Genomic DNA, 27,258 nt, shown 5'->3' on the forward strand with positions numbered 1-27,258 from the left:
CTCCATGTAGCTCCTCCATGTCGCCGCTCCGTGTAGCTCCTCCATGTCGCCGCTCCGTGTAGCTCCTCCATGTAGCTCCTCCATGTAGCTCCTCCATGTAGCCGCTCCATGTAGCTCCTCCATGTAGCTCCTCCATGTCGCCGCTCCGTGTAGCTCCTCCGTGTAGCTGCTCCGTGTAGCTCCTCCGTGTAGCTCCTCCGTGTAGCTGCTCCATGTAGCTCCTCCATGTAGCTCCTCCATGTAGCCGCTCCATGTAGCTCCTCCATGTAGCTCCTCCATGTAGCTCCTCCATGTCGCCGCTCCGTGTAGCTCCTCCATGTCGCCGCTCCGTGTAGCTCCTCCATGTAGCTCCTCCGTGTAGCTCCTCCATGTAGCTCCTCCATGTAGCTCCTCCATGTAGCCACTCCATGTAGCTCCTCCGTGTAGCTCCTCCATGTCGCCGCTCCGTGTAGCTCCTCCGTGTAGCTCCTCCATGTCGCCGCTCCGTGTAGCTCCTCCGTGTAGCTCCTCCGTGTAGCTGCTCCATGTAGCTCCTCCGTGTAGCTCCTCCGTGTAGCTCCTCCGTGTAGCTCCTCCATGTAGCCGCTCCATGTAGCTCCTCCATGTAGCTCCTCCATGTAGCTCCTCCGTGTAGCTCCTCCATGTAGCTGCTCCGTGTAGCTGCTCCGTGTAGCTGCTCCGTGTAGCTCCTCCGTGTAGCTGCTCCGTGTAGCTCCTCCATGTAGCTCCTCCATGTAGCCGCCCCGTGTAGCCGCTCCGTGTAGCTCCTCCATGTAGCTCCTCCATGTAGCCGCCCCGTGTAGCTGCTCCGTGTAGCTCCTCCGTGTAGCTCCTCCATGTAGCCGCTCCATGTAGCTCCTCCATGTAGCTCCTCCGTGTAGCCGCCCCGTGTAGCCGATCCGTGTAGCTCCTCCATGTAGCTCCTCCATGTAGCCGCCCCGTGTAGCCGATCCGTGTAGCTCCTCCGTGTAGCTCCTCCATGTAGCTCCTCCATGTAGCCGCTCCATGTAACCGCCCCGTGTAGCCGCTCCGTCCCATTCAGGCTTTCATCATGAGGCTGTGCTCCCTCTTCTCTCCACTAGGGGGCCTTGTGTTGTCTGAACTGTACATTATTCTAGTTATGGAGACGGTGGGTTAATAAGACGCCCGTCACCTCCATGAATGATGGATAAACATTCTGTCTTCTGGTGTTTCAGGGGCCATCCTCGGGAAACTCTACAAGATCCCAGGTAAGTGTGACCACACTGGAACCGGAACCAGAACCAGAACCAGGACCCTGAAGCATGTCTCTGTCTGTCAGCTTCATGTAGTACTAGCTTTTATGTACATGAGAGACAGTTTATGAGGACGAGCTGAGGACAGGTGGGTGCAGGTGACAATGTTGTCTCACAGCTGGAAACATCTGTCTGTGTGTGTGTGTGTGTGTGTGTGTGTGTGTGTGTGTAGAGCTGGAGGGGAAGGATGTGGAGGAAGTGTTCACTGCCGTCCTGAGTCCAAACAGCAGGAACAACCAATCAGATCAGAGCCAACAGACACACACTGCTGCCGGGACCAAGACACACAACACAGGTACGCACACACTAGACACACACTATAGACACACACACACACACACACACACACACAGATCACCATCTGTACCGACTGTCCCACTGATCGCCATGTGTACCGACTGTCCCACTGATCGCCATCTGTACCGACTGTCCCACTGATCGCCATATGTACCGACTGTCCCACTGATCGCCATCTGTACCGACTGTGTCACTGATCGCCATCTGTACCGACTGTCCCACTGATCGCCATCTGTACCGACTGTCCCACTGATCGCCATCTGTACCGACTGTCCCACTGATCGCCATCTGTACCGACTGTCCCACTGATCGCCATGTGTACCGACTGTCCCACTGATCGCCATGTGTACCGACTGTCCCACTGATCGCCATCTGTACCGACTGTCCCACTGATCGCCATGTGTACCGACTGTCCCACTGATCGCCATGTGTACCGACTGTCCCACTGATCGCCATGTGTACCGACTGTCCCACTGACTGTCCCACTGATCACCATCTGTACCGACTGTCCCACTGATCGCCATCTGTACCGACTGTCCCACTGATCGCCATCTTTACCGACTGTCCCACTGATCGCCATGTGTACCGACTGTCCCACTGACTGTCCCACTGATCACCATCTGTACCGACTGTCCCACTGATCGCCATCTGTACCGACTGTCCCACTGACTGTCCCACTGATCACCATCTGTACCGACTGTCCCACTGATCGCCATCTGTACCGACTGTCCCACTGATCGCCATCTTTACCGACTGTCCCACTGATCGTCATATGTACTGACTGTCCCACTGACTGTCCCACTGATCACCATCTGTACCGACTGTCCCACTGATCGCCATCTGTACTGACTGTCCCACTGATCGCCATATGTACTGACTGTCCCACTGACTGTCCCACTGATCACCATCTGTACTGACTGTCCCACTGATCACCATCTGTACTGACTGTCCCACTGATCGTCATCTGTACTGACTGTCCCACTGATCACCATGTGTACCGACTGTCCCACTGATCACCATATGTACCGACTGTCCCACTGATCACCATCTGTACTGACTGTCTCACTGATCGCCATATGTACTGACTGTCCCACTGACTGTCCCACTGATCGTCATATGTACTGACTGTCCCACTGATCACCATCTGTACTGACTGTCCCACTGATCACCATCTGTACTGACTGTCTCACTGATCGCCATATGTACTGACTGTCCCACTGACTGTCCCACTGATCGTCATATGTACTGACTGTCCCACTGATCACCATATGTACTGACTGTCCCACTGACTGTCCCACTGATCGTCATATGTACTGACTGTCCCACTGATCACCATATGTACTGACTGTCCCACTGACTGTCCCACTGATCGTCATATGTACTGACTGTCCCACTGATCACCATCTGTACTGACTGTCTGTCTCCTGTGACCAGATGCTGTGTTCCCTCGCCTGCCGCTGATGAACGGCCTGATGGCTGCTAATGCTGCTAATGCTGCTAATGCTGCTCATCCTGCCGCTCTTCACTTTCCTAAAACGCCAATGATGCCCAGCGGGGCCCCCCAGGCTCCGGTCGGCTTCAGGATGTCCCCTCCCGAAGACCCGGGCCCTGGGGCGGTCTCGGCCAATCAGGCGTCGGCGGGAGAGGGCGAGCAGGACGCGCTGTCGACGGCTCAGAGGGGAATGTTGAAGTGGGAGAAGGAGGAGAGTCTGGGAGACATGGCCACCGTCGCCCCCGTCCTCTACTGCAACACCAACTACCCCCAGCTGAGGCAGCAGTACCCTGGTACAGAGACACATGGAGACATGGAGACACAGAGAGAGAGAGACACACAGAGACAGAGAGACACACAGAGATACATAGACACACTGTACCCTGGTACAGACACATGGAGACAGACAGAGACAGAGAGACAGAGAGAGACAGAGACACACAGAGACAGAGACAGAGACATAGAGACACATTGTACCCTGGTACAGAGACATGGAGACAGAGACACAGAGACAGACATAGAGACATAGAGACAGAGACACATTGTACCCTGGTACAGAGACAGAGACACACAGACATAGACACAGAGACAGAGATGGAGACAGAGACACACAGAGAGACAGACACACGGTACCATGGTACTGGTAGACACACAGACAGAGACACAGAGATAGACTTGGAGACACAGAGTTTCTCTGAGACGTCCATTGTTATTCTGAATGTCCTCATGAACACCAGCTGTCCCTTCTGTGTCCCTCATGGTGTCTTTAACCCTCTGTCCTCTGCGTCTCAGACTGGTCCACCAGAGTGAAGCAGATTGCCAAGCTGTGGAGGAAGGCCAGCTCTCAGGACAGAGCTCCATATGTGGTGAGTGTCTCTCCTGTGTCTCCTGAGGATGATGAGGACGTCACGTTGACGTCTTCCTGTCTCAACTTGTCTCTGCAGCAAAAAGCTCGGGACAACCGGGCGGCTCAGCGTATCAACAAGGTGCAGCTGTCCAACGATCCTCTCAAACGTCCTCCGCCCCCCCAGCAGCAGCAGCAGCAGCAGCAGCAGCAGGTGGTGTCGCTGTCGCTGCCGCCGCCGTCGCCATCGTCACAGGGGCTGTATGACCCGGTTTCCATGGAGACAGATATGGCGTTCAAGGACCCACTGAGGCCCAAAGAGTCGGAGCAGGAGCAGGAGTGGAAGTTCAGACAGGTGAGCCAAGCTGTGGTGTCTTAACGCCCCCCGACCCTCTATGACGTAGAACCAGAGGGAGAAACCAACACCGTCACAGAACGTAACGTTGAACCAATCAGAGCACAGAGCTGGAGACCTGAGGCAGTCACATCCTGGTCTCTGTGGTCACCCTGAGAGTCTGAGTCTGAGTCAGAGCAGGACGGGTTTATCTGAAGGAGACCATGTGACCGGTTCTTCTTCTGGATCAGAGTAGAATGATCTCAATGGTAGAACGTGATGATGTCCAGGATAAATAAAATGTCCAAAGGTTGAACTGTGTGGACGTTGTCTCCTGTAGTGGAATCAGATTCACTTTCAAGAACCAAAGAACCCAACGTGGAACACTCTGGGTTCTTTGGTTCTCCACATGTGTTTTCTACTATCTGATCTAGAAGAAGTTTTAGTTGATCACTAATTAATCAGACACAATGTTACTGACACTGAAGTCTGACCAGGGTCCATGGAGACCAGGGTCCATACAGACCAGGGTCCACGGAGACCAGGGTCCACGGAGACCAGGGTCCATAGAGACCAGGGTCCACAGAGACCATACAGACCAGGGTCCATGGAGACCAGGGTCCATAGAGACCAGGGTCCACAGAGACCAAACAGACCAGGGTCCATGGAGACCAGGGTCCATAGAGTCCATACAGACCAGGGTCCACGGAGACCAGGGTCCACGGAGACCAGGGTCCATACAGACCAGGGTCCATAGAGTCCATACAGACCAGGGTCCACGGAGACCAGGGTCCACGGAGACCAGGGTCCATAGAGTCCATACAGACCAGGGTCCATGGAGACCAGGGTCCATGGAGACCAGGGTCCATAGAGACCAGGGTCCACAGAGACCAAACAGACCAGGGTCCATGGAGACCAGGGTCCATAGAGTCCATACAGACCAGGGTCCACGGAGACCAGGGTCCATACAGACCAGGGTCCATAGAGTCCATACAGACCAGGGTCCACGGAGACCAGGGTCCACGGAGACCAGGGTCCATAGAGTCCATACAGACCAGGGTCCATGGAGACCAGGGTCCATGGGGTCCATAGAGACCAGGGTCCACAGAGACCAGGGTCCATAGGGTCCACAGAGACCATAGAGTCCACAGAGACCAGGGTCCATAGAGACCAGGGTCCATAGGATCCACAGAGACCAGGATCCACAGAGACTAGGATCCACAGAGACCAGGGTCCACAGAGACCAGGGTCCATAGGGTCCACAGAGACCAGGGTCCACAGAGACCAGGGTCCATTGGGTCCATAGAGACCAGGGCCCATAGGGTCCACAGAGACCAGGGTCCATGGAGACCAGGGTCCACAGAGACCAGGGTCCATAGAGACCAGGGTTTATAGGGTCCACAGAGACCAGGGTCTGATGTTTTTTTAAAGTAATATTCTAAAGCTTGTGTCTTTTATTCTTAAACAGTTTCCTTTTAGACCAGATGTAGTGACTCTGGCTCTGGCTCTGAGGATGGTGTTGGTTCCCCGCCTGGTTCTGGGTAGTTACCACGGTAACCGCCAGGCTGCATGCATGCGGGGGGTGGTGTTGATGAAGAGTTGATGATGATGATGTTGTGATGTGCATGCCTGCTGAGCCTCTCTCGCTCCGACTAACGTCTCTGATGTAATTGTCATTGAAAAGGGAGAGGGTAATGACAGATGGGCAGCCGCTAAGAAGAGGCAGCAAAATCTCCCCCAAAGCAAAGCCCTAAAATCACCAACACATCCCGTAGCGGGAGGTGGCAAACAGGCTCTGGTAAGATTCAAGGAAAACCTGTTCCAGGCAGACTTCCTGGATCCATGCCCTCTGACCTCCTCTGATCACCTGGAGGTCAACAGCTGAGTCATGTTTACTGGTTTAACTCTGAGCACTAAGCACCACCTCATGATGGGACCGTCCAAAACCGTGACCTCCGGGGCCGAGAGGATGTCAGACGCATGGGTCCAGCTTCAGCCACGGCGTCCTCTCTGGGTCAAAGGTCACAGCTGATCTGGTCCCAGAGTTGGTGTCCGAGGTTTGAGTCCGCCTCAGAACCGACTGATTTTATTCTGAAGGGATTCTGTCTCGCTCTGAACGTCAGACTGCTGCCGTCCTTCAGCGTCCAGAGTCTTTACTGATTGATTGGTAGAGATGTAGGCCTCGTTCAGACCTCACAGTAACACCTGGTCTCACCTGTGTCTCCACCTGGTCTTGATTAAAATGTGTCTCCAGCCACCACTGGAGATCTGGTCTCAGTTTGCTCTCAGTTCATGACTTGAGGACATGATCCGGATGTTGGAACAAGATGGAAAGACTCTCACATGTTAAGATCTGATTTATTTTAGAGACAAAGACTCAGATTAGACCTGAACCCTGAAGCTTCATCCTCAGAGGAACCAGGTCCTCATGGACAAAGACTCAGACTAGACCTGAACCCTGAAGCTTCATCCTCAGAGGAACCAGGTCCTCATGGACAAAGACTCAGACTAGACCTGAACCCTGAAGCTTCATCCTCAGAGGAACCAGGTCCTCATGGACAAAGACTCAGACTAGACTAGACCTGAACCCTGAAGCTTCATCCTCAGAGGAACCAGGTCCTCATGGACAAAGACTCAGATTAGACCTGAACCCTGAAGCTTCATCCTCAGAGGAACCAGGTCCTCATGGACAAAGACTCAGACTAGACCTGAACCCTGAAGCTTCATCCTCAGAGGATCCAGGTCCTCATGGACAAAGACTCAGATTAGACCTGAACCCTGAAGCTTCATCCTCAGAGGATCCAGGTCCTCATGGACAAAGACTCAGATTAGACCTGAACCCTGAAGCTTCATCCTCAGAGGAACCAGGTCCTCATGGACAAAGACTCAGACTAGACCTGAACCCTGAAGCTTCATCCTCAGAGGAACCAGGTCCTCATGGACAAAGACTCGGACTAGACCTGAACCCTGAAGCTTTATCCTCAGAGGAACCAGGTCCTCATGGACAAAGACTCAGACTAGACCTGAACCCTGAAGCTTCATCCTCAGAGGAACCAGGTCCTCATGGACAAAGACTTGAGTGGATTTCCTTCTAAAACGTGTCCCACGCTCAGAACCAGAAGTACATTTCCTTTGTTCATCCCAATTGAGGCACATGTTGTACCTGACCCCTCCCTGGCCACGCCCCCTTTTCAAATATGCTAATTTAAATTGACCCTCCACCTGAGATTCCCCTCTCTGCTTGATCAGAAGATGAAACATAAGAATGAGTAAGACGGAAAAAAGAAGAACTTGGAGACGCTACTCACTGGAGTGGAGACAAACATGTCCTCTTTGACAGCTGTCCTCCACTGGAGTGGAGACAGACATGTCCTCTTTGACAGCTGTCCTCCCTGTCCCACCATGTTGGTTAATGAAGCATCTGATCTGATCATTGATGAATGAACATGTTCCATCATGTGATGGTTCTCTATGTGTCCAGTCCATAGCTCTGATTACTTTCAGAGAACCAGTTACCTCTTGATACTGTTCTATGAACGAGAACGTAGGAACGTTTTAGTGGTCGCTGGTCTTTTATCAGTGTGTGTTCACACTACCAAAGGAAGGAGGTCACATGTGGACAGAGACCAGATCAGTGTTCACACCTGGACACTAGAGACCAGATCAGGACGGGTGTTAATGGAAGGTCTGAACTGAGCCTTAGATTCTTTTACTGACTGAAGTAACACACGGCGTAGGTCCAGCCTGGACATGTCCTGGACGTGTCCTGGACGTGTCCAACGAAGGACAGCAGCAGCTTCACCTTCTCTGTGAGCAGGTGTGATTAAGCAGGTGAGAGACAGTCAGGACAGAGCAGTCAGCTGGAGCAAACTAGACAAGTCTGCTATACCGACCGACACCAGGACCAGAACCAGACGGCGTCGGACCTCATGTCCACAGGATCCAGCAGCTTCCATCAGTCTGTCTCTGAACGATAACGATGATGTAGAGTCACGTAGAGATGACGTCTTCATGGGCTTCGTCTGTAGCATGGCCACTAGCATAGCCTTTAGCATAGCCACTAGCATGGCTACTAGCATGGCCTTTAGCAAGGCCTGTAGCATAGCCACTAGCATAGTCACTAGCATGGCCTTTAGCATAGCTTTTTGCATAGCCACTAGCATAGCCACTAGCAAAGCCTTTAGCATTTCCTGCAGCATGACCTTTAACATAGCCTTTAGCATAGCCACTAGCATAGCCTTTTACATAGCCTTTAGCATAGCCTGTAGCATTATCATTAGCGTAGCCGTCTCTGGAGTGTTTCCTCCATGTGAAGTTCATTCTTGAGGTGGAATAATCATCCAGGTAGCAGGTACACCTGCTCTACCTGGATCACGTGACCCTGCTGGAACCTGTGGACATGTGGCGGCGTCGTCCCACTGACAGAGAGAGAGAGGGACAGCGAGCGTTGCTAGCCGCCATGTTGGCGTCTCTGACCCTGGTGTCTCTGTGTCTCAGCAAATGCGTCAGAAGAGTAAACAGCTGGCCAAGATGGAGGCCACCCAGAAACTGGAGCAGGTGAAGAACGAGCAGAGACAGCAGCTGATGATGGCAGGACAGCGTCTCCCTGGACACCTGTCCCCTGACGACTCCTCCACCGGGGGCGCCACCTCCCCCCTGCAGACCAAGCAGCATCTCCTCCTGCAGGGCAGTTCGGGACTAGCAGACGACGTCTTCCTCAGACCTCAGGCTCCTCCTCCCTCCGTCTTCCCGTCCTCCCCTCTCCACCAGCCCCCGTCCTCCCCCCAGATGTTCTCCCCGCCCTCCTCCCGCCCCTCCTCGCCCTGGGACCCCTACAGTAAGGTAGTAGGGACTCCTCGGCCCTCCTCTCAGTCAGGAGCTCCAACGCAGCAGCGTCACAACTCCCTCAGCACCTCCCCAGCCCACGATGCAATGGGCTCCCCCGCCCCGTCCCCCGACTCCAAAACCTCTGAGGTGTTCAGGGCCCTGGGGCCCCAGCCAGGTAACTCCTCCTACTGACTCCTCCTCCTCATGACTCCTCCTCCTCATGACTCCTCCTCCTGTTACTCCTCCTCCTGACTCCTCCTCCCACTGACTCCTACCTCTCCTTCTGTTACTCCTTCCACTGACTCCTCCTCCTGACTCCTCCTCCTTCCACTGACTCCTCCTCCTGTTACTCCTCCTCCTGTTACTCCTCCTCCTGACTCCTCCTCCTGTAACTCCTCCTCCTCCTACTGACTCCTCCCACTGACTCCTCCCACTGACTCCTCCTCCTGTTACTCCTCCTCCTCTTACTGACCCCTCCTCCTCCCACTGACTCCTCCTCCTGTAACCCCTCCTCCCCCTACTGACTCTTCCCACTGACTCCTCCTCCTGTTACTCCTGACTCCTCCCACTGACCCCTCCTCCTGTTACTCCTGACCCCTCCCACTGACCCCTCCTCCTGTTACTCCTGTTACTCCTCCTCCTCCTGACCCCTCCTCCTCCCACTGACTCCTCCCACTGACTCCTCCTCCTACCAGCTCCTCCTCCTGATTCCTCCTCCTCCTGGCTCCTGGCTCCCGGCTCCCACTGACTCCTCTCCTCCTGTTTCTCCTCTAGGCCCACAGCAGAGCCGTATGATGAGCCCCTCCTCTGTCGTGACCTCTGACCTCTCCGTCTGCCAACTTGGCGTCCGTCCCGAGTCGTATCAGAGGAGTGGCGTGGGGGTGTTCAAAGCCCCCATGCCCCCCCAGCACCAGCCTCAGCAGGAGGTGTTTGGAGGCCCGGGAGGGAGGAGGGACCTGTCCTTCTCCCTCCCCCAGGCCCAGGATCCTTCCTTCCCCTCCAGCCCCCTGTCAGGACTGGGCTCCCCCCACCGGAGCCCCTACGCCCAGACGCCCGGAGACCCCTACGCCCAGCCGTCCCCAATGGCGTCCCGCCACTCCCCCGACACCTACGCCACCCCTCAGACCCCTGGTACGCCCCGACCACATTCTGACCCCACCTACCTCAGCACCCCCCCCTCACTGAGACTGGACCAGTTCAACCAGCAGTCCGTGAACCGACGCCCGTCCCCCTCTCACCCAAACCTGGACCCCTACTCCTCCAATCCGGGCACGCCCCGCCCCTCCGCCACAGACCGCTTCCCTCGATCACCTGGGGGTCAACGGGGCGCCGACCCGTACGGCCAGCAGCCCCCCACGCCTTTCAGCCAGAGCCCAGGGTCCGGTTCTTCCCCTCTGGCCCCGGGACCGTCTGGAGACCCGGCGACCTTCGCTCCAGCGCCGCACAAGGTAAGGGATCCCTCAGTCCTTCTGCTGGTAGCCATGGTAACACAGGGACATATGGCCCGGGGGCCACCAGAGGATCCAGTCTGGGATCCAGTCTGGTCTCAGGGGCCACCAGAGGATTCAGTCTGGTCTCAGGGGCCACCAGAGGATCCAGTCTCACCCACCACATGAATTACTCATCTGTCACAGAACTCAACAGCTGATGGCAGCGATGAGTCAACGTTTATTTATCTTAATGTGGCCCCTGAGACCAGACTGTCCCAGAGACCAGACTGTCCCGTATGTGGCCCCTGAGACCAGACTGTCCCGTATGTGGCCCCTGAGACCAGACTGTCCCCGAGACCAGACTGTCCCGTATGTGGCCCCTGAGACCAGACTGTCCCTGAGACCAGACTGTCCCGTATGTGGCCCCTGAGACCAGACTGTCCCGTATGTGGCCCCTGAGACCAGACTGTCCCGTATGTGGCCCCTGACACCACACTGTCCCGTATGTGGCCCCTGACACCAGACTGCCCCTGAGACCAGACTGTCCCGTATGTAGCCCCTGAGACCAGACTGCCCCTGAGACCAGACTGTCCCGTATGTGGCCCCTGAGACCAGACTGTCCCTGAGACCAGACTGTCCCGTATGTGGCCCCTGAGACCAGACTGTCCCGTATGTGGCCCCTGAGACCAGACTGCTCCTGAGACCAGACTGTCACAGTCCCGTATGTGGCCCCTCTAATGTCTCTAATCCGTCTCTCTGGGCCCAGTTGCAGCAGTCTCCAGGAAGAACGTCCAGCAGCCAGACCCCAAAGCATCCTGGGATGTCAGAGGACGGTGGCTTCTCCTTGCCGGGTCACGACCCCTTTGATCAGGGTCACATGACCCTGGGCCCATCCCAGTCAGACAAGACGGTGACCAATGACATGTCAGTGCTGGGCGGAGCCTCTTTAGACGGACCAATGAGCATCCTGCCACAGCTGGGGGACTCAGAGGAGAAGCTGAGACAGGTAGAGTTGTCCAGGTCTTGTCCAGGTCTTGTCCAGGTGTTGTCCTTGTTGTCCAGGTGTTGTCCAGGTCTTGTCCTTCTTGTCCAGGTCTTGTCCATCTTGTCCTTGTTGTCCAGGTCTTGTCCAGGTCTTGTCCAGGTCTTGTCCTTGTTGTCCAGGTCTTGTCCAGGTGTTGTCCTTGTTGTCCAGGTCTTGTCCAGGTCTTGTCCTTGTTGTCCAGGTGTTGTCCTTGTTGTCCAGGTCTTGTCCAGGTCTTGTCCTTGTTGTCCAGGTCTTGTCCAGGTCTTGTCCTTCTTGTCCAGGTCTTGTCCATCTTGTCCTTGTTGTCCAGGTCTTGTCCTTGTGGCTCAGCTTGTCTGTCTCCTGCAGCGTCAGCGCCTCCGGCAGCTCCTCCTCAGGCAGCAGCAGCAGAAGAGCGCCCTACGCCAGGAGAAGTGTCTGCAGGATCCAGCGTCTTCTGGGCCCCCCGTGGCCCCCGCTGCCCCAACCGGGCCCACTCCTCTTCACAGCTGGTCCCAGGATGACTCCGCCCCCGCCGCTCCTCCAGCCGACCTCTTTGGACGTCCTCCTCCTCCCTACCCCGGCACGGTGCGACCCGGTGGCGCCCTAACCCCGAGGTTCCCCGGATGTTTCCCAGGGGAGCAGCAGAGGGGCTTCACCCCCAGCGAGGCTCCCTTCCCCAGGCAGAACGTCCCGCTGGGCGTACGAGGACCGGCCCTGAGGTGAGAGGTGCACATGGTTCAGACCAGCTCATTCTTACGGCCATCTGTGATGTAGTCTTCAGATGAACTTGCTCATTAGTTTCAGCTGGTCATGGTCTCGTCTAGGTCCAGACCTGGTCCCTCAGACATGTCTGACTCATATCTGCTCTCTGGTCCAGGTTTGGTGTCCCTCCTGGAGCACCGGCAGGCCTCCAGGACTCCTTCCTGCATGCTCCCCAGGGGTCGATGTCTGGGCCTGGGCATGGCGTGGTGGAGGGGGTCCAGATGAGGAGACCGGTTCCTGGTGATTTCACCGGCATCAGACCGCTGCTGGCACCCAGCGCGCCCCCACCGATGACGCCAGGTCAGGATGACAAACATGTTACTGTAATGATATCATCCACAGCATCTCTCCTGTCAGTCCTGTAAATGTTCCTCTCTGCCCCCCCCACCAGGCGCTCCCCAGCCCTTCGTCCCTCGCTCCCTCCCCATCCAGCAGCACAGCATCATGGGACAGCCCTACATCGAGCTGAGACACCGGGCGCCAGAGAATCGCCTCAGGCTGCCCTTCCCTCTCCACGCAGCCTCCGATCCCGGGGCAGTGCTGCCCAGAGACCCTCAGCCCTCGGTCAGGCCCGGTCTGGGGCCCAGGACGGGGGAGACGCTGATGGGACAACAGATGGCGATGGCCGGCGGCGTGGAGCAGATGAACCAGCAGCACCTGGGACACTCTGACGGGATGGAGGAGCACATGGAGGGGGAGGACTCGGCCGTGAAGGATCTGGAGGACGTGGAAGTGAAGGATCTGGTCGACCTCAACCTCAACCTCGACCCTGAAGACGGTACGAGGAGGCGCAGAGGAGGCGCAGAGGAGGCGCTGTAGACAACTAGAGTCTCCATTTGCTCTTTAAATTAATAAATATCTCGGTTCATTATTAAAGTGGATAACTGATGACTAATGAACCTTTAATTAAATGAGCTGTTGTTGATCCGGTTCAGGTAAAGAAGACCTGGATCTGGGTCCCAACGACCTCCACCTCGACGACTTCCTGTTGTCTGGGAAGTTCGACCTGATCGCCTACGCTGACCCCGAGCTCAACCTGGAGGACAAGAAGGACATGTTCAACGAGGAGCTGGACCTCGGCGAGTCGGTGGAGGACAGCGAGGCCGGAGACAGGAGGGACGGTCCCAGAAAGACAGACAGCCAGACACACCTCATCACCCACGTCAAACAGGAGGTAAAGGATGGCGTCAAGATGGAGGCTGAGAGCGGCTCCTCTGCTCCACCTGGGGTCATCTCCACCAGCGGACCCCCCGGACCCCCCGGACCCCCCGGGGCTGATTCCTCAGTCGTCCTGACTAAGGTGGGACCATGTTTTACTTGTCCTCAGACTCAGACAGCCTGATTACCCATCAGTCATTTGATGAATCCCTCCCCCCTCCCCCCTCCCCCCCTCCCTCCAGGAGATGCTGGAGCCCTCTGGTTCTGTGTCGGGGGTCTTGCCGGCCCCCCAGGCCCAGCAGCAGGCTCCACCGCTAGGCGTGGCCCCCAGTGTCCAGCCCACCACGGCAGCAGGTGAGCAGACACTCTTAGATTACTGGTCTGTGTTTGACTCAAGGATCAGGTTTGACCAGATCGTCTTTGTCCTTCTTGTCTCCAGGGCAACAGTCTGTCTTCCAGCAGCAGCCGAGACCCAGCGGACCCTACCCCCCTGCCCCCCTCCCGCAGAGTCTCCCAGTGTCCCCACACCCCAGCCTGGCTCCTCAAGGACCCCCCGGCCTGCCCCAGAACCAGCCTCCACAGCCGGGACCCTCCACCCAGACCCAGAGTCCACCTCCTGCCCCCCAGAACCAGAGCAGCGCCAGACCTTTGCTCCTGGAGGAGCAGCCCCTTCTCCTGCAGGACCTCCTGGATCAGGAGCGGCAGGAGCAGCAGCAGCAGAAACAGATGCAGGCTCTGATCCGACAGAGGTCCAGCTCTGACCCCGTGTTCCCCAGCATGGGTGAGACCTGACCCCTGACCTTTAGGTGTGTGTGATGTTAATGTGACGGGGTCCGTCTGACCTGTTTCTGTGTGTCCCGCAGACTTTGACTCCATCTCTGACCCCATCATGAAGGCTAAGATGGTGGCTCTGAAGGGCATCAACAAGGTCATGACCCAGGGGAGTCTGGGACTGACCCCCATGGTCATCAACAGGTAGGGCCCTCTGACCTCTGACCTCTGACCTGCAGAGACGTCTTTCTGAATGTTGAATCCCTGACATCACGTCTCCTTCGTCTCTGTCTCAGGTTCCAGCACCCTCCAGGGGCCCCGGAGCCCGAGGGGCCTCCTCAGCCCCCACAGCCAGTGGGACAGGTAGCTACAGCCACACAGGTGTCCAGTCAGCTCAGACAGACCAGAGTCCCTAATGTCTCCTTGTCCTCTCTTGTGTCCCTGTCAGGATGGGAAGTTGAGCGCTCCGCCGGTGCGACCCAGCCCCCCCAGCTTCGGCCCGGGCTTCGTCAGTGAGTGTCAGAACGCCATCAGCTGTCAGCGTTGACACGGCTTTACGTTAAAGTGTCTCCGGTGTTTTCACAGACGAGTCTCAGCGGCGTCAGTACGAGGAGTGGCTGGGCGAGACGCAGCAGCTCCTGCAGATGCAGCAGCGCCTCCTGGAGGACCAGATCGCCGCCCACCGCAAGACCAAGAAGGCCCTGTCCGCCAAACAGAGGACGGCCAAGAAGGCGGGACGAGCCTTCGCCGAGGAGGACGCCGCCCAGCTACGCTACATCAGCGAGCAGCAGGGGACGGTCCAGAAGCAGCTGGAGCAGGTACCCAGACTCCGTATGTGGCTGGACTGTTGTGGGGTGGTGGTGGGGACTTGAGGTTCACCTGTGAGTCGTGTCTGTTCAGATCAGGAAGCAGCAGAAGGACCACGCAGAGCTGATAGAGGACTACAGGACCAAGCAGCAGCAGCAGAAAGCTCTGCAGCAGCCCCCCTCCGCCCCCCCCCTCCATCCCCCTCAACCTGCTCTCACAGCCTGTGGCGCCCCTGCAGCCCCACCCGGGTGGACCCACGCCGGCGCCTTCCCCAAACGCCCCCCCTGGCTGGATCGCGGGGGGCAGGCTTCCAGGGGCGATGGGGCAGAGGATGCCGGCTCATCTGCCCCCTCAGATACCCCCCACCCTTCCTAACACCCCCCAGGTCACCCCACACGCCCAGAGCCCCCCAGCCATGGCACCTGGACTCACAGCTCCGACAGCGGGTTTCAGCGCCGGCCCCACCAGAGCCATGGGGGACGCGTCCAGCGCCACGCCTCAGGTAACGTCTGAAACCCTTCTGGTCCAGAACCACGACAGGGAGCCGTCTGAGCGCTGGCTGAGGGCCCACGCCGCAGCAGGACGCTCTGATGTTGTGCTTTTATGTTGATGCCCTTTAACCCTGGTTGGCTCCGCCTCCTCTGCAGGTGAAGTTTGACGACAACAACCCGTTCAGCGAAGGTTTCCAGGAGAGAGAGCGGAGGGAGCGTCTGAGGGAGCAGCAGGAGCGGCAGAGGGTTCAGCTCATGCAGGAGGTAAAGCATCAGCAGAGGACGGACTGTAGCGGGTTAGAGAAACCTTGGTAGAGCGTCTGTGTCTCTGTGTCCTCAGGTGGAGCGGCACCGCGCCCTGCAGCAGAGGCTGGAGCTGGAGCAGCAGGGCCTCCTGGGACCCACCATGGGTCCTGGGCCTGGAGGAGCAGCCGTACCTCAGACTGGAGCTCTGTCAGGGGCTCGGGTGGGACAGACGCCGGGACCAGCTCCTGCCCCCACTGGGGACGGTCTTTCTCAGATGCCTTTCTTCAGCTCTGAGCTGCCCCAGGACTTCCTCCAGTCCCCCCCATCCTCCAGACCTCCACCGCAGCTCCAGCAGCCAGGCCTCAGCCAGGGCTTCATGGGGGGACCCCTGCACCCTGGACCACCTCACATGGCTTCAGGTCTGGTCCCAGGGGCCCCAGCAGAGCGGGGCCGGACCCTTCCTGAGCACAGGCCCCCGATGGACGCGGCTCCTCCTAACCTCCAGACCAGGCCGAGGCTCCCAGGCCTCGCTGGACCCCCCCCAGGCCTCGCTGGACCCCCCCCAGGCCTCGCTGGGCCCCCAGCCCACGGACAGATACGTCCATCTGGGACGACGCCCTCCCATCCTGGAGGGCATCGATTTGGACCTGATTCCTCCTCCCCCTCCTTCCCCTGCTCCTCTGGAGGCTCCGCCTCCCTCGCTCATCTGTACTCTGACATCATCCCAGACGACAAACCAAAGAAGAAGAGGAACAGGAAGAAGGACGGAGACGACGGCGTGGGAGGAGGAGGAGCCAGGACGCCGCTGTCCTCACACTCTGATGACATCACTGCCCCGCCCACTCCAGCCGTCTCAGACACTTCCTGCTCCACGCCCACTGGTGGTGGCGTGGACCAATCAGACGTCTCCCTCTCCGGGCTCACTCCTCTGTCTGAGCTGGAGAGGCAGCTGTCTGTCAGCTGTGCAGTCCAGCAGAGAGGCCCCGTCCTGGGCATGGAGGGCCAGAGAGGCCCCGTCCTGGGCATGGAGGGCCTGAGAGGCCCCGTCCTGGGCATGGAAGGCCAGAGAGGCCCCGTCCTGGCCATGGAGGGCCAGAGAGGCCCCCTGTCTGCTCTCCTGGAGGTCAAGGTGAGAACCTCGTGTTGTTTGTGGTCGTGCTGCTGCAGTAAAGTGTCCCACAGGTCTTCATTTTGTGTCCTCGTCCCCCCCGCAGGAGGAGCGAGAGGAGGGGGGAGCATACGGGGGAGGCGTGGTGAAGATGGAGGAGGGTGGAGGTGAGGGCTTCTCCTCCCTCTCTCCCCTTCACGGGGGAGACAGGGGGAAGGAGCTGCTGAGACATCTCCTGAAAGACAAGAGCTCCCCGACCACGACGCCCTCACCCACCGGCCAGGCCCCCCCCCACCGCCAGCTGTCCACTGACGGCGTCCGGTCAGAGGAAGAGGACGGACCTGGTTCCCACGGCAACACGGTGAGGTTTTAGTGATGATGAGTGCCCAGAAGGTGCAGCTGGCTCCTTCATTACTCTGAGGTCAAAGGTCAAAGGTCAAAGGTCAGACATCCAGACTAACTAGAAGCGTTGTGACTCAATCACTGGTTCATGGTCACGTAGATGATCCATATCACCCAGAGCAGAGGGCAGAAGGATCCTAATGAGGTTACTAACGAGCCGGTAGATCATTAACGTACATGACTGTTAACGAGGACATCTGTGTCCTCCAGGTGACGAGGGACAGTCCTGGTCCAGATCAGCTGGACTCCTCTGGCAGGAAGAAGACTCAGCAGCGCTGCAAGAGACCGGCCCGGCCCGACAAGGACAGAGCTCCTCCCAAATACAAAAGGAGGAAGAAGGAGGAGGAGGAGAAGACACTCCACTCCTCGTCCTCCTCGTCCTCCTCCGACCCTCTGATGACTCACCTGACACAGGTAGGACGGTTCGTCCAGCGTAGGTAGCGTCTGCAGCCGGACTCTAAACGTCCTGACCGTGTCTCTGTGTGTCCCCCTCTCAGCTGTCGGTGCTGCCCCTCATGGAGCCGGTGCTGGGGGCGGATCTGAGCCTGTTCCCCCCGTACGGCAGCTCGTCTCTGGGCGGAGACTCCAGACTGAGCGGCTCCTTCGGCAACGCCTCCCTGGAGGGGGTCAGCGACTACTACTCCCAGCTCATTTACAAGGTGCTGCTGCAGGACGTCCTCAGTGATGCTGCCCTCGTTCAGCTGCTGGGAACCAAAGAGTCACGTTTGTCCTCATGTCTCCAGCAGAATAACCTCAGTAACCCCCCCACGCCGCCGGCCTCCCTGCCCCCCACCCCTCCACCCGTGGCCAGGCAGAAACTGGTGAATGGCTTTGCCACGACGGAGGAGCTGACCAGGAAGGAGCTCGGTGAGCCGGATGGTGAGACTGGACACTACATGTCCCATGATGCACTAGTCCTCTGTAGACGTAGAGCAGTGACCTGATGTTTTTACCTCAGTGAAAGGTGTGTCAGCTCTGAAGCAAAAGGGGGAGGAGCTTCTGGTACTAAACCACGCCTCCAAGACTGTTGACGTGCCGGCCTCCCTGCCAACTCCGCCCCACAACAACCAGGAGGAGCTCAGGTAGGCCCCGCCCACTCAGGTGTTACAGAGTGGAGGGGGAGCGTCTCCTTGACTCGTCTGCTTCCTCCTCAGGATTCAGGACTTGGCGGAGCGCGGCAGCCCGGACGGCTTCGTCCCGTCGTCGTCTCCGGAGAGCGTGGTGGACATGGAGGTCAGCAGGTACCCCGACCTGTCCTTCATCAAACTGGAGCCGCCCTCGCCCTGCCCGTCGCCTACACTACCCATCATACCCTGCGCCTGGGGAAAAGGTTGGTGCTCGGTGGACTTGAGTGTCTTGAGGTTCAGGTGCAGACTAATTCAGCTCTTACCTGTGTGGGTGTGTCCAGGCTCTGCAGTCAAACAGGAAGTGAAGGCGGAGCCAAACCATCAGGGTCCCCCCTCATGCTCTAGCACAGACCTGGTTGCCATAGCGATAACTCTGAACCCGGTTGCTGCTCAGGTAGCTATCTCTCTCTCTCTGTTGGTGGCGTCACCAGTAGCCCCTCCCCCTGATGACGTCACAGTACCTGTGTTTTTCCAGAACCTTCCAGGTGTGATGGCGGCGTTGGCCGAGCTGCTCCGGGTCCCCGTCAACTACCAGCTGAGCCGACCGGACGCCCCCCAGCAGAGCTCTCTGGCCCTGCTGGCCGGGGTCCAGGTGCCGCTGCCCCAGGTGAGGCCCTCACAGGTGATGAAGACATCCTGGTTCTTCTTCTACTGATGAAGAGTCACTGATGTGATCCTGTCTGTTGTTTTCAGGGTCCAGCGTCCAGCAGACAGCAGAGACCCCCCCCTGCAGCAGGATGTCCTGGTCAGTCAGAGTTTAGTCCCTCACACGTCCTCACTGCCCAGAGGACAAAAACCTCTTCATCCTCTTTGTTCTTCTCAGGCGTCAGGATGGACTACAACCAACATGGCGGCGCCTCTGCTCGGCCTCAGTGTTGCAGCCACTGCAAGGTGGTGCTGGGAGATGGAGTCCACATCGTCAAGGATCTGAGACAGGTTGGTCCCATGAGAGGAGGGTTCACTGTGGGACGCTAGACAGGACGTCACTGTGTGTGTGTGTGTGTGTGTGTGTGTGTGTTAATGCTGTGTTTGGGGAAGTAGAACCAGAACTGAACCTGATTGGTGGAGAAGACACAGAGAACAGGACACAGAGACACAGAGACACAAAGACACAGGACATGAGACCACGATCTGCTCAGATCACTTATTTAGTGTCATTCATTAAATTAAACTTTGCACTAAACAGATGGACTCTGGTTATCATGTTATCATGTTATTATCTTCCTGGTCCGGTCCCCTCTAGACCACATTGGGCTGTATGTGTGAGTTGACCCCCCTGTCCCAGAGGGAACACTGTCATGTGTGTCCTTGTCTTCCAGGCTCCGTCCAGACCAGCGTCCATCTTGGTCTTCTGTAGTCCAAACTGTTCTTCTCAGTTCTCATGTAACCTCCAGAGGTCTGCAGCCAACAAGGTGAGAGGTCCCCTCAGGTCATGTGGTCAGGTGATCAGGTGGTCATGTGGTCATGTGGTCATGTGACCAGGTGGTCAGGTGATCAGGTGGTCATGTGGTCAGGTGATCAGGTGATCAGGTGATCATGTGGTCAGGTGGTCATGTGATCAGGTGGTCAGGTGGTCATGTGGTCATGTGGTCAGGTGATCAGGTGGTCATGTGACCAGGTGGTCATGTGGTCAGGTGATCAGGTGGTCATGTGATCAGGTGGTCAGGTGATCAGGTGGTCAGGTGGTCATGTGATCAGGTGGTCAGGTGGTCATGTGGTCATGTGGTCATGTGGTCAGGTGATCAGGTGGTCAGGTGGTCATGTGGTCATGTGACCAGGTGGTCATGTGACCAGGTGGTCATGTGATCAGGTGGTCAGGTGGTCATGTGGTCATGTGGTCAGGTGATCAGGTGGTCATGTGACCAGGTGGTCATGTGGTCAGGTGATCAGGCGGTCATGTGATCAGGTGGTCAGGTGATCAGGTGGTCAGGTGGTCATGTGGTCATGTGGTCATGTGGTCAGGTGATCAGGTGGTCAGGTGGTCATGTGGTCATGTGACCAGGTGGTCATGTGACCAGGTGGTCATGTGATCAGGTGGTCAGGTGGTCATGTGGTCATGTGGTCAGGTGATCAGGTGGTCATGTGGTCAGGTGGTCATGTGGTCAGGTGATCAGGTGGTCATGTGACCAGGTGGTCATGTGGTCAGGTGGTCATGTGGTCATGTGGTCATGTGGTCAGGTGATCAGGTGGTCAGGTGGTCATGTGGTCATGTGACCAGGTGGTCATGTGACCAGGTGGTCATGTGATCAGGTGGTCAGGTGGTCATGTGACCAGGTGGTCATGTGATCAGGTGGTCAGGTGGTCAGGTGGTCATGTGGTCAGGTGATCAGGTGGTCAGGTGGTCATGTGGTCATGTGACCAGGTGGTCATGTGACCAGGTGGTCATGTGATCAGGTGGTCAGGTGGTCATGTGGTCAGGTGATCAGGTGGTCAGGTGATCAGGTGGTCATGTGACCAGGTGGTCATGTGATCAGGTGATCAGGTGGTCAGGTGGTCATGTGGTCAGGTGATCAGGTGGTCAGGTGGTCATGTGGTCATGTGACCAGGTGGTCATGTGACCAGGTGGTCATGTGATCAGGTGGTCAGGTGGTCATGTGGTCAGGTGATCAGGTGGTCAGGTGGTCAGGTGATCAGGTGGTCAGGTGGTCAGGTGATCAGGTGGTCAGGTGGTCAGGTGATCAGGTGGTCATGTGATCAGGTGGTCATGTGATCAGGTGATCAGGTGATCAGGTGGTCATGTGGTCATGTGGTCATGTGATCAGGTGGTCATGTGGTCATGTGGTCAGGTGATCAGGTGGTCAGGTGGTCAGGTGGTCATGTGGTCATGTGGTCAGGTGATCAGGTGGTCAGGTGGTCATGTGGTCATGTGACCAGGTGGTCATGTGACCAGGTGGTCAGGTGGTCATGTGACCAGGTGGTCATGTGACCAGGTGGTCATGTGATCAGGTGATCAGGTGATCATGTGATCAGGTGATCAGGTGGTCATGTGATCAGGTGGTCATGTGATCAGGTGGTCAGGTGATCATGTGATCAGGTGGTCAGGTGGTCATGTGGTCATGTGGTCAGGTGGTCATGTGATCAGGTGGTCAGGTGATCATGTGATCAGGTGATCAGGTGGTCATGTGGTCATGTGACCAGGTGGTCAGGTGGTCATGTGGTCATGTGGTCATGTGATCAGGTGGTCATGTGATCAGGTGGTCATGTGATCAGGTGGTCAGGTGGTCAGTCCAGACGCTGGACACTACATTTCCCATGATGCACTGTGTGTCTGTCCTCAGCCTGCCGTCCCCATCAGAGTGCAGCACCAGTACACCAACAACATGTCCTCCATCACCGTCCACTCCCTCCCCCACACTCCCTCCTCTCCTCCCCCCTCCTCCTCCTCCCCGCCCCCCTGCTTTCCACCTGCCTCTGCCATCACCATGGAGACCAGGACGCCGCGCATGGACAGCCTCAAGGTGGGCGCCGTCTCTTCTGAAGTCACAGGATCATGTTGGGGGGGGTGATATGTATGTGACTGATGGACTCTGATTGGTCAACAGGTGAAGGTGAAGCTGAAGCCCCACCCCCGGGCAGTCCCAGGTGGAGAGGACTCGTTGTCCCCCCGTCATGGGAAGAGGATGAAGAGTTGCCGTTGGAGACGCTGGAGCATTAGCATCACGCTGAGCAGGTTAGCATGTTAGCATGTTAGCATGTTAGCATTGGCCCCACAGCAGCCGCCGACCAATCCCACCTTAGCAACCGTTACCAGGCTCAGCGGGCTCATCACGCGCCTGTCCTGTTACTACAGGGGCAGCTGTGTTCCCAAGGAGGTGGTTTCCATGCCAACGGAGGAGGAAGTGGACGTGCTGTTGAAGAAGCTGGGGGCGTGTCTTCGTCCCGACCCGTTACCCAAAGACCAGCGAAGGTGCTGCTTCTGTCACCAGCAGGGGGACGGACAGACGGACGGACCCGCCAGGCTGCTGAACCTGGACCTGGACCTGTGGGTGAGTCTGACCTCTGACCTCCAGTCTGACCTTTGACCTTAGTCTGGACCATAGACGGTAGAACCAGTGGACGCCATGACAGCTCCCCACGCTGAAGCCAAAGCATGTCTAACCAGCTGTCCCTGTTGTCCCTGTTGTCCCTGCTGTCCCAGGTCCACCTGAACTGCGCCCTGTGGTCCAGCGAGGTGTACGAGACTCAGGCCGGCGCCCTCATCAACGTGGAGCTGGCTCTGAGACGAGGACTGACGCTGCGCTGCGCTCACTGTCAACAGACCGGCGCCACCAGCGGCTGCAACCGCCTCCGCTGCACCAACACCTACCACTTCACCTGCGCCCTGCAGGCCCACTGCACCTTCTTCAAGGTCAGACTACACACAGACACACAACACAGACACACACAACACAACACCGCCTGTCTCAGCTGACCGTCCCTGTCCTCTCTGTACTCTCTGTCCTCCAGGATAAGACCATGCTGTGTCACCTCCACAAGCCCAGGACAGTAGCTCTTAGTGGGGACAGGTCGTCCAGCGCCTCCCCCTCCTCCACCCACGGCGCCGCCCCCGACCCGGCGCTGGCGGCGTCCGATCCGTACGACTCTGAGCTGCGGTGCTTCGCCGTGTTCCGGCGGGTGTTCGTGCAGCGGGACGAGGCGCGGCAGATCGCCGCCGTGGTGCAGCGCGGCGATCGCCAGCACACCTTCCGGGTCGGCAGCCTGCTGTTCCGGGCCGTCGGCAGGCTCCTCCCACATCAGATGAGCGCCTTTCACAACCAGACCGCCATCTTCCCCGTTGGTTACCATGCCAACCGCATCTACTGGAGCATGCGCCACAGCAACAGGTCTCCTTCTTCTTCTACTGTTTCTGGTTGCCGTGACGCTGTTGATCAGCTGATCAGGGCCAGGTGATGTGTTCCTGCTGAGCTGCCTCCTGATTGGCTGTTGGTGTTTCAGGCGCTGTAAGTACCTGTGCTACATCGAGGACCAGGACGGGCGGCCGCTGTTTAAGGTGAAGGTGGTGGAGAAGGGACACGACGACCTCATACTGACGGGACCCACGCCCAAAGGTAAACAGGAAGTGGAACGTCATGTGGGACATCCTGATGGTGGAGACGGAGCTGTGTTTAAATCAGTGTGTGTGTGTGTGTGTGTGTCCAGATGTGTGGGACCAGGTCCTGAAGCCGGTGTCAGAGATGAGGTCCTCGTCTGGGACCCTCAAACTGTTTCCTGTTTACCTGAAAGGAGAAGATCTGTTTGGTCTGAGCACGTCTGCAGTGACCAGGATCATCGAGTCGGTACGGGACACGCACACTGTAACACACACACACTGTAACACACACACACTGTAACACACAGAGTCACACACACTGTAACACACAGACACTGTAACACACACACACTGTAACACACACACACTGTAACACACACACACACACACTGTAACACACACACACTGTAACACACACACTGTAACACACACACACTGTAACACACAGACACTGTAACACACACACACTGTAACACACACACACAGACACTGTAACACACAGTAACACACACACACACACACACTGTAACACACACACACTGTAACACACACACACAGTAACACACACACACTGTAACACACACACACAGTAACACACACACACACACACACTGTAACACACACACACTGTAACACACACACACAGTAACACACACACACACACACACTGTAACACACACACAGTAACACACTCCCAGTAACACCCTCCCCCCCCGGTCTCCCCCCCCCCCCCCCAGTTACCTGGCGTGGAGGCCTGTGAGCGCTACACCTTTCGTTTCGGGAGGAACCCCCTGATGGAGTGGCCCCTGGCCTTCAACCCGTCCGGGTCGGCCCGTTCTGAACCCAAACCGTGTCAGGTCAAGAGGTACCAGCTGCTCCTTCCTGTTTCTAGATCACTGCTGCTTCCTGGTTCTGTTACTGAGCCTCTTGTTTCCATGGAAACGGACAGCAGGGGGCCCCGTGTTTCAGGTGTGTCTCTCTCCGTCAGGCCCTACCTGCTGACCAGCATGGCCGCCAGGTGTCAGGGCTCGGTGGGCTCCATCGTGGGCCTGGTCCCTGGCGTCCTGTCCCTGTCGCCGGGGGAGACCGTGGCCGGCGCCCACCAGGGACGCCACTCCAAGTCGTCTCAGTACCGCCGCATGAAGGCCGAGTGGAAGAGCAACGTGTACCTGGCCCGCTCCCGCATCCAGGTGAGATACCTGCAGCGCTGCCCCGAGGCCCGAGGCGGCGCCCCGAGGCCCGAGGCCCGAGGCGGCGCCGGTACTGACTGTGTTTGTGTTCAGGGTCTGGGTCTGTACGCCGCCAGAGACATCGAGAGGTGCACCATGGTCATCGAGTACATCGGCACCATCATCAGGAGCGAAGTAGCCAATCGTAAGGAGCGTCTGTACGAGTCCCAGGTAACTGAGCCACACACCTGTTCAGGTTCTGACCCGCCTGCTGCTTCACATCCTAACTCATTCCTGATTGGTCGTCTAGAACCGCGGCGTCTACATGTTTCGGATCGACAACGATTACGTGATCGACGCCACCATCACCGGAGGACCGGCCAGGTGAGAGCCGCCGGCCGTGGGCGTGGTTCTCAGGGACGTGGGGGCGTGGCCTGTCATTGACCTGTGTGTGTGATTGACAGGTACATCAACCACTCATGTGCTCCCAACTGCATCACGGAGGTGGTGACGGTGGAGAAGGAGAACAAGATCATCATCAGCTCCTGTAGACGCATCCAGAGAGGAGAGGAGGTGAGTCAGTGAGTGAGTCAGTGAGTCAGTGAATGAGTCAGGGAGTCAGTGAATGAGTTAATGAGTCAATGAGTCAGTGAATGAATGAGTCAGTGAATGAGTCAGTGAGTGAGTCAGTGAATCAATGAATGAATGAGTCAGTGAATGAATGAATGAATGAATGAGTCAGTGAATCAATGAATGAATGAGTCAGTGAATGAATGAATGAATGAATGAGTCAGTGAATCAATGAATGAATGAGTCAGTGAATGAATGAATGAATCAATGAGTCAGTGAGTCAGTGAATGAGTCAGGGAGTCAGTGAATGAGTTAATGAGTCTATGAGTCAATGAGTCAGTGAATGAGTTAATGAGTTAATGAGTCAGTGAATGAGTCAATGAGTCAGTGAATGAGTCAGTGAATGAGTCAGTGAATGAGTCAGTGAATGAGTTAATGAGTCAATGAATCAGTGAGTCAGTGAATGAGTCAATGAGTCAATGAGTCAGTGAGTCAGTGAATGAATTAATTAATGAATGAGTCAGTGAATCAGTGAGTCAATGAGTCAATGAGTCAGTGAGTCAGTGAATGAATGAATGAGTCAGTGAATGAGTGAGTCAGTGAGTGAATGAGTGAGTCAGTGAATGAATGGGTGAGTCAGTGAATGAATCAATGAGTCAGTGAATGAGTCAGTGAATGAGTGAGTCAGTGAGTGAATGAGTCAGTGAATGAATCAGTGAATCAATGAGTCAGTGAGTCAGTCAATGAGTCAGTGAATGAATGAGTCAGTGAATGAATGAGTCAGTGAATGAATGAGTCAGTGAGTCAGTCAATTAATGAGTCAGTGAGTCAGTCAATGAGTCAGTCAATGAATGAGTCAGTGAGTCAGTCAATGAGTCAGTCAATGAATGAGTCAGTGAATGAATGAATGAATGAGTCAGTGAATCAATGAATGAATGAGTCAGTGAATGAATGAATGAATGAATGAGTCAGTGAATCAATGAATGAATGAGTCAGTGAATGAATGAATGAATCAATGAGTCAGTGAATCAATGAATGAATGAGTCAGTGAATGAATGAATGAATCAATGAGTCAGTGAATCAGTGAATGAGTCAGTGAGTCAGTGAATCAATGAGTCAGTGAGTCAGTGAGTCACTAACCTCTCTCCCTCCAGCTCTGTTATGACTACAAGTTTGACCTGGAGGACGATCAACACAAGATCCCGTGTCACTGTGGAGCCGTTAACTGCCGCAAATGGATGAACTGAACACACACACACACTAACACGCACACATCAACACACACATACACACACACACACACACACACACACACACACACAGGCAGCTCTCTCTCTCTCTCTCTCTCTTGAAGCGGATGTCGATCGCCCGCTCCTTTTCATATCAGAAGATAATATTGATCATCAACCTGATGGATGTGACCAGGTGGCTGATGGGTAATAATGATGGGGGGGGAGGGGGCGGGGCTACAGAAGAGGCTGGTCCTCTGTGTAAATGAGTGTAAACAGGAAGTTGTTCATTAACTTGCACTAAAACACAAGAAATAAAACACAAAGACTTGATTCAATGAGCCGCCCCTCCCCCTCCCCTCTCCTCCTCCCCTCCCCCCTCCTCCCCCCCCTCCTCCCCCCTCCTCCCCCTCCTCCCCCCCCCAGTGCTTGTTAATTTCCTGTAAAATAAGAGATTTCCTTCTTTTTGTATTTATTACTGAATGAAGCTATTTTCTAAAGCCGCGGTGCGTTCAAGCTCTGGAGTGACAGCGTGTAAATATGTGTACCATAGATGAGTTCACTCCTCCACCTGTTAAAATACAGTTTCTGTTGCCGTGCCGACGCTGAAGGGTTGTGATTGGACGCAGACGGCGTACAGACTGATATGTACAGAGAGACGACATGAAGCCTTTTGTTTTTTATTACTGGACGTGAACCGTGTGATGATGACAACGATGAAGATGATGTTTTTGTTTTTTTGTTTGTTTTGGGAAATTGGTGAATCTGATTTAGAGTCATTTACAGAAAATAAAATATTTTACATCATGTCTCTGTGCTTTGACGTCTCTGTGAGGACCTGAGGCTGTGGTGAGTTCACTGACTAAGAGAAACGTAGGACAG

At 56.2% G+C, this 27,258-nt stretch overlaps 1 protein-coding gene across 1 annotated transcript; it reads left to right on the forward strand.

Moving 5' to 3' along the window:
• Positions 1-1,120: 1,120 nt before the first annotated feature.
• On the forward strand, positions 1,121-27,185 carry LOC311509857 (histone-lysine N-methyltransferase 2C-like; the record flags this gene model as incomplete). Its single annotated transcript, XM_084575297.1, is given in 48 exon segments — positions 1,121-1,133; positions 1,197-1,229; positions 1,447-1,569; positions 3,006-3,356; positions 3,856-3,929; positions 4,008-4,262; positions 5,926-6,039; positions 8,739-9,243; positions 9,843-10,516; positions 11,265-11,504; positions 11,874-12,226; positions 12,385-12,569; positions 12,661-13,047; positions 13,205-13,569; positions 13,670-13,781; positions 13,867-14,208; positions 14,291-14,402; positions 14,495-14,561; positions 14,647-14,710; positions 14,784-15,016; positions 15,099-15,231; positions 15,233-15,507; positions 15,653-15,760; positions 15,837-16,871; positions 16,957-17,211; positions 17,463-17,666; positions 17,750-17,911; positions 17,999-18,131; positions 18,211-18,334; positions 18,407-18,582; positions 18,661-18,773; positions 18,855-18,986; positions 19,073-19,124; positions 19,203-19,315; positions 19,699-19,791; positions 21,658-21,837; positions 21,922-22,049; positions 22,170-22,365; positions 22,518-22,727; positions 22,826-23,202; positions 23,315-23,427; positions 23,519-23,655; positions 24,146-24,273; positions 24,397-24,598; positions 24,692-24,808; positions 24,888-24,961; positions 25,042-25,150; positions 26,302-27,185. Coding segments are annotated over 48 exon segments (9,774 nt in total). The 3' UTR covers positions 26,395-27,185.
• Between the last annotated feature and the right edge of the window lie 73 nt (positions 27,186-27,258).

Source organism: Chelon labrosus, assembly GCF_963514085.1.
Source record: "Chelon labrosus genome assembly, contig: SCAFFOLD_156, whole genome shotgun sequence".
Classification (NCBI taxonomy): Eukaryota; Metazoa; Chordata; class Actinopteri; order Mugiliformes; family Mugilidae; genus Chelon; species Chelon labrosus.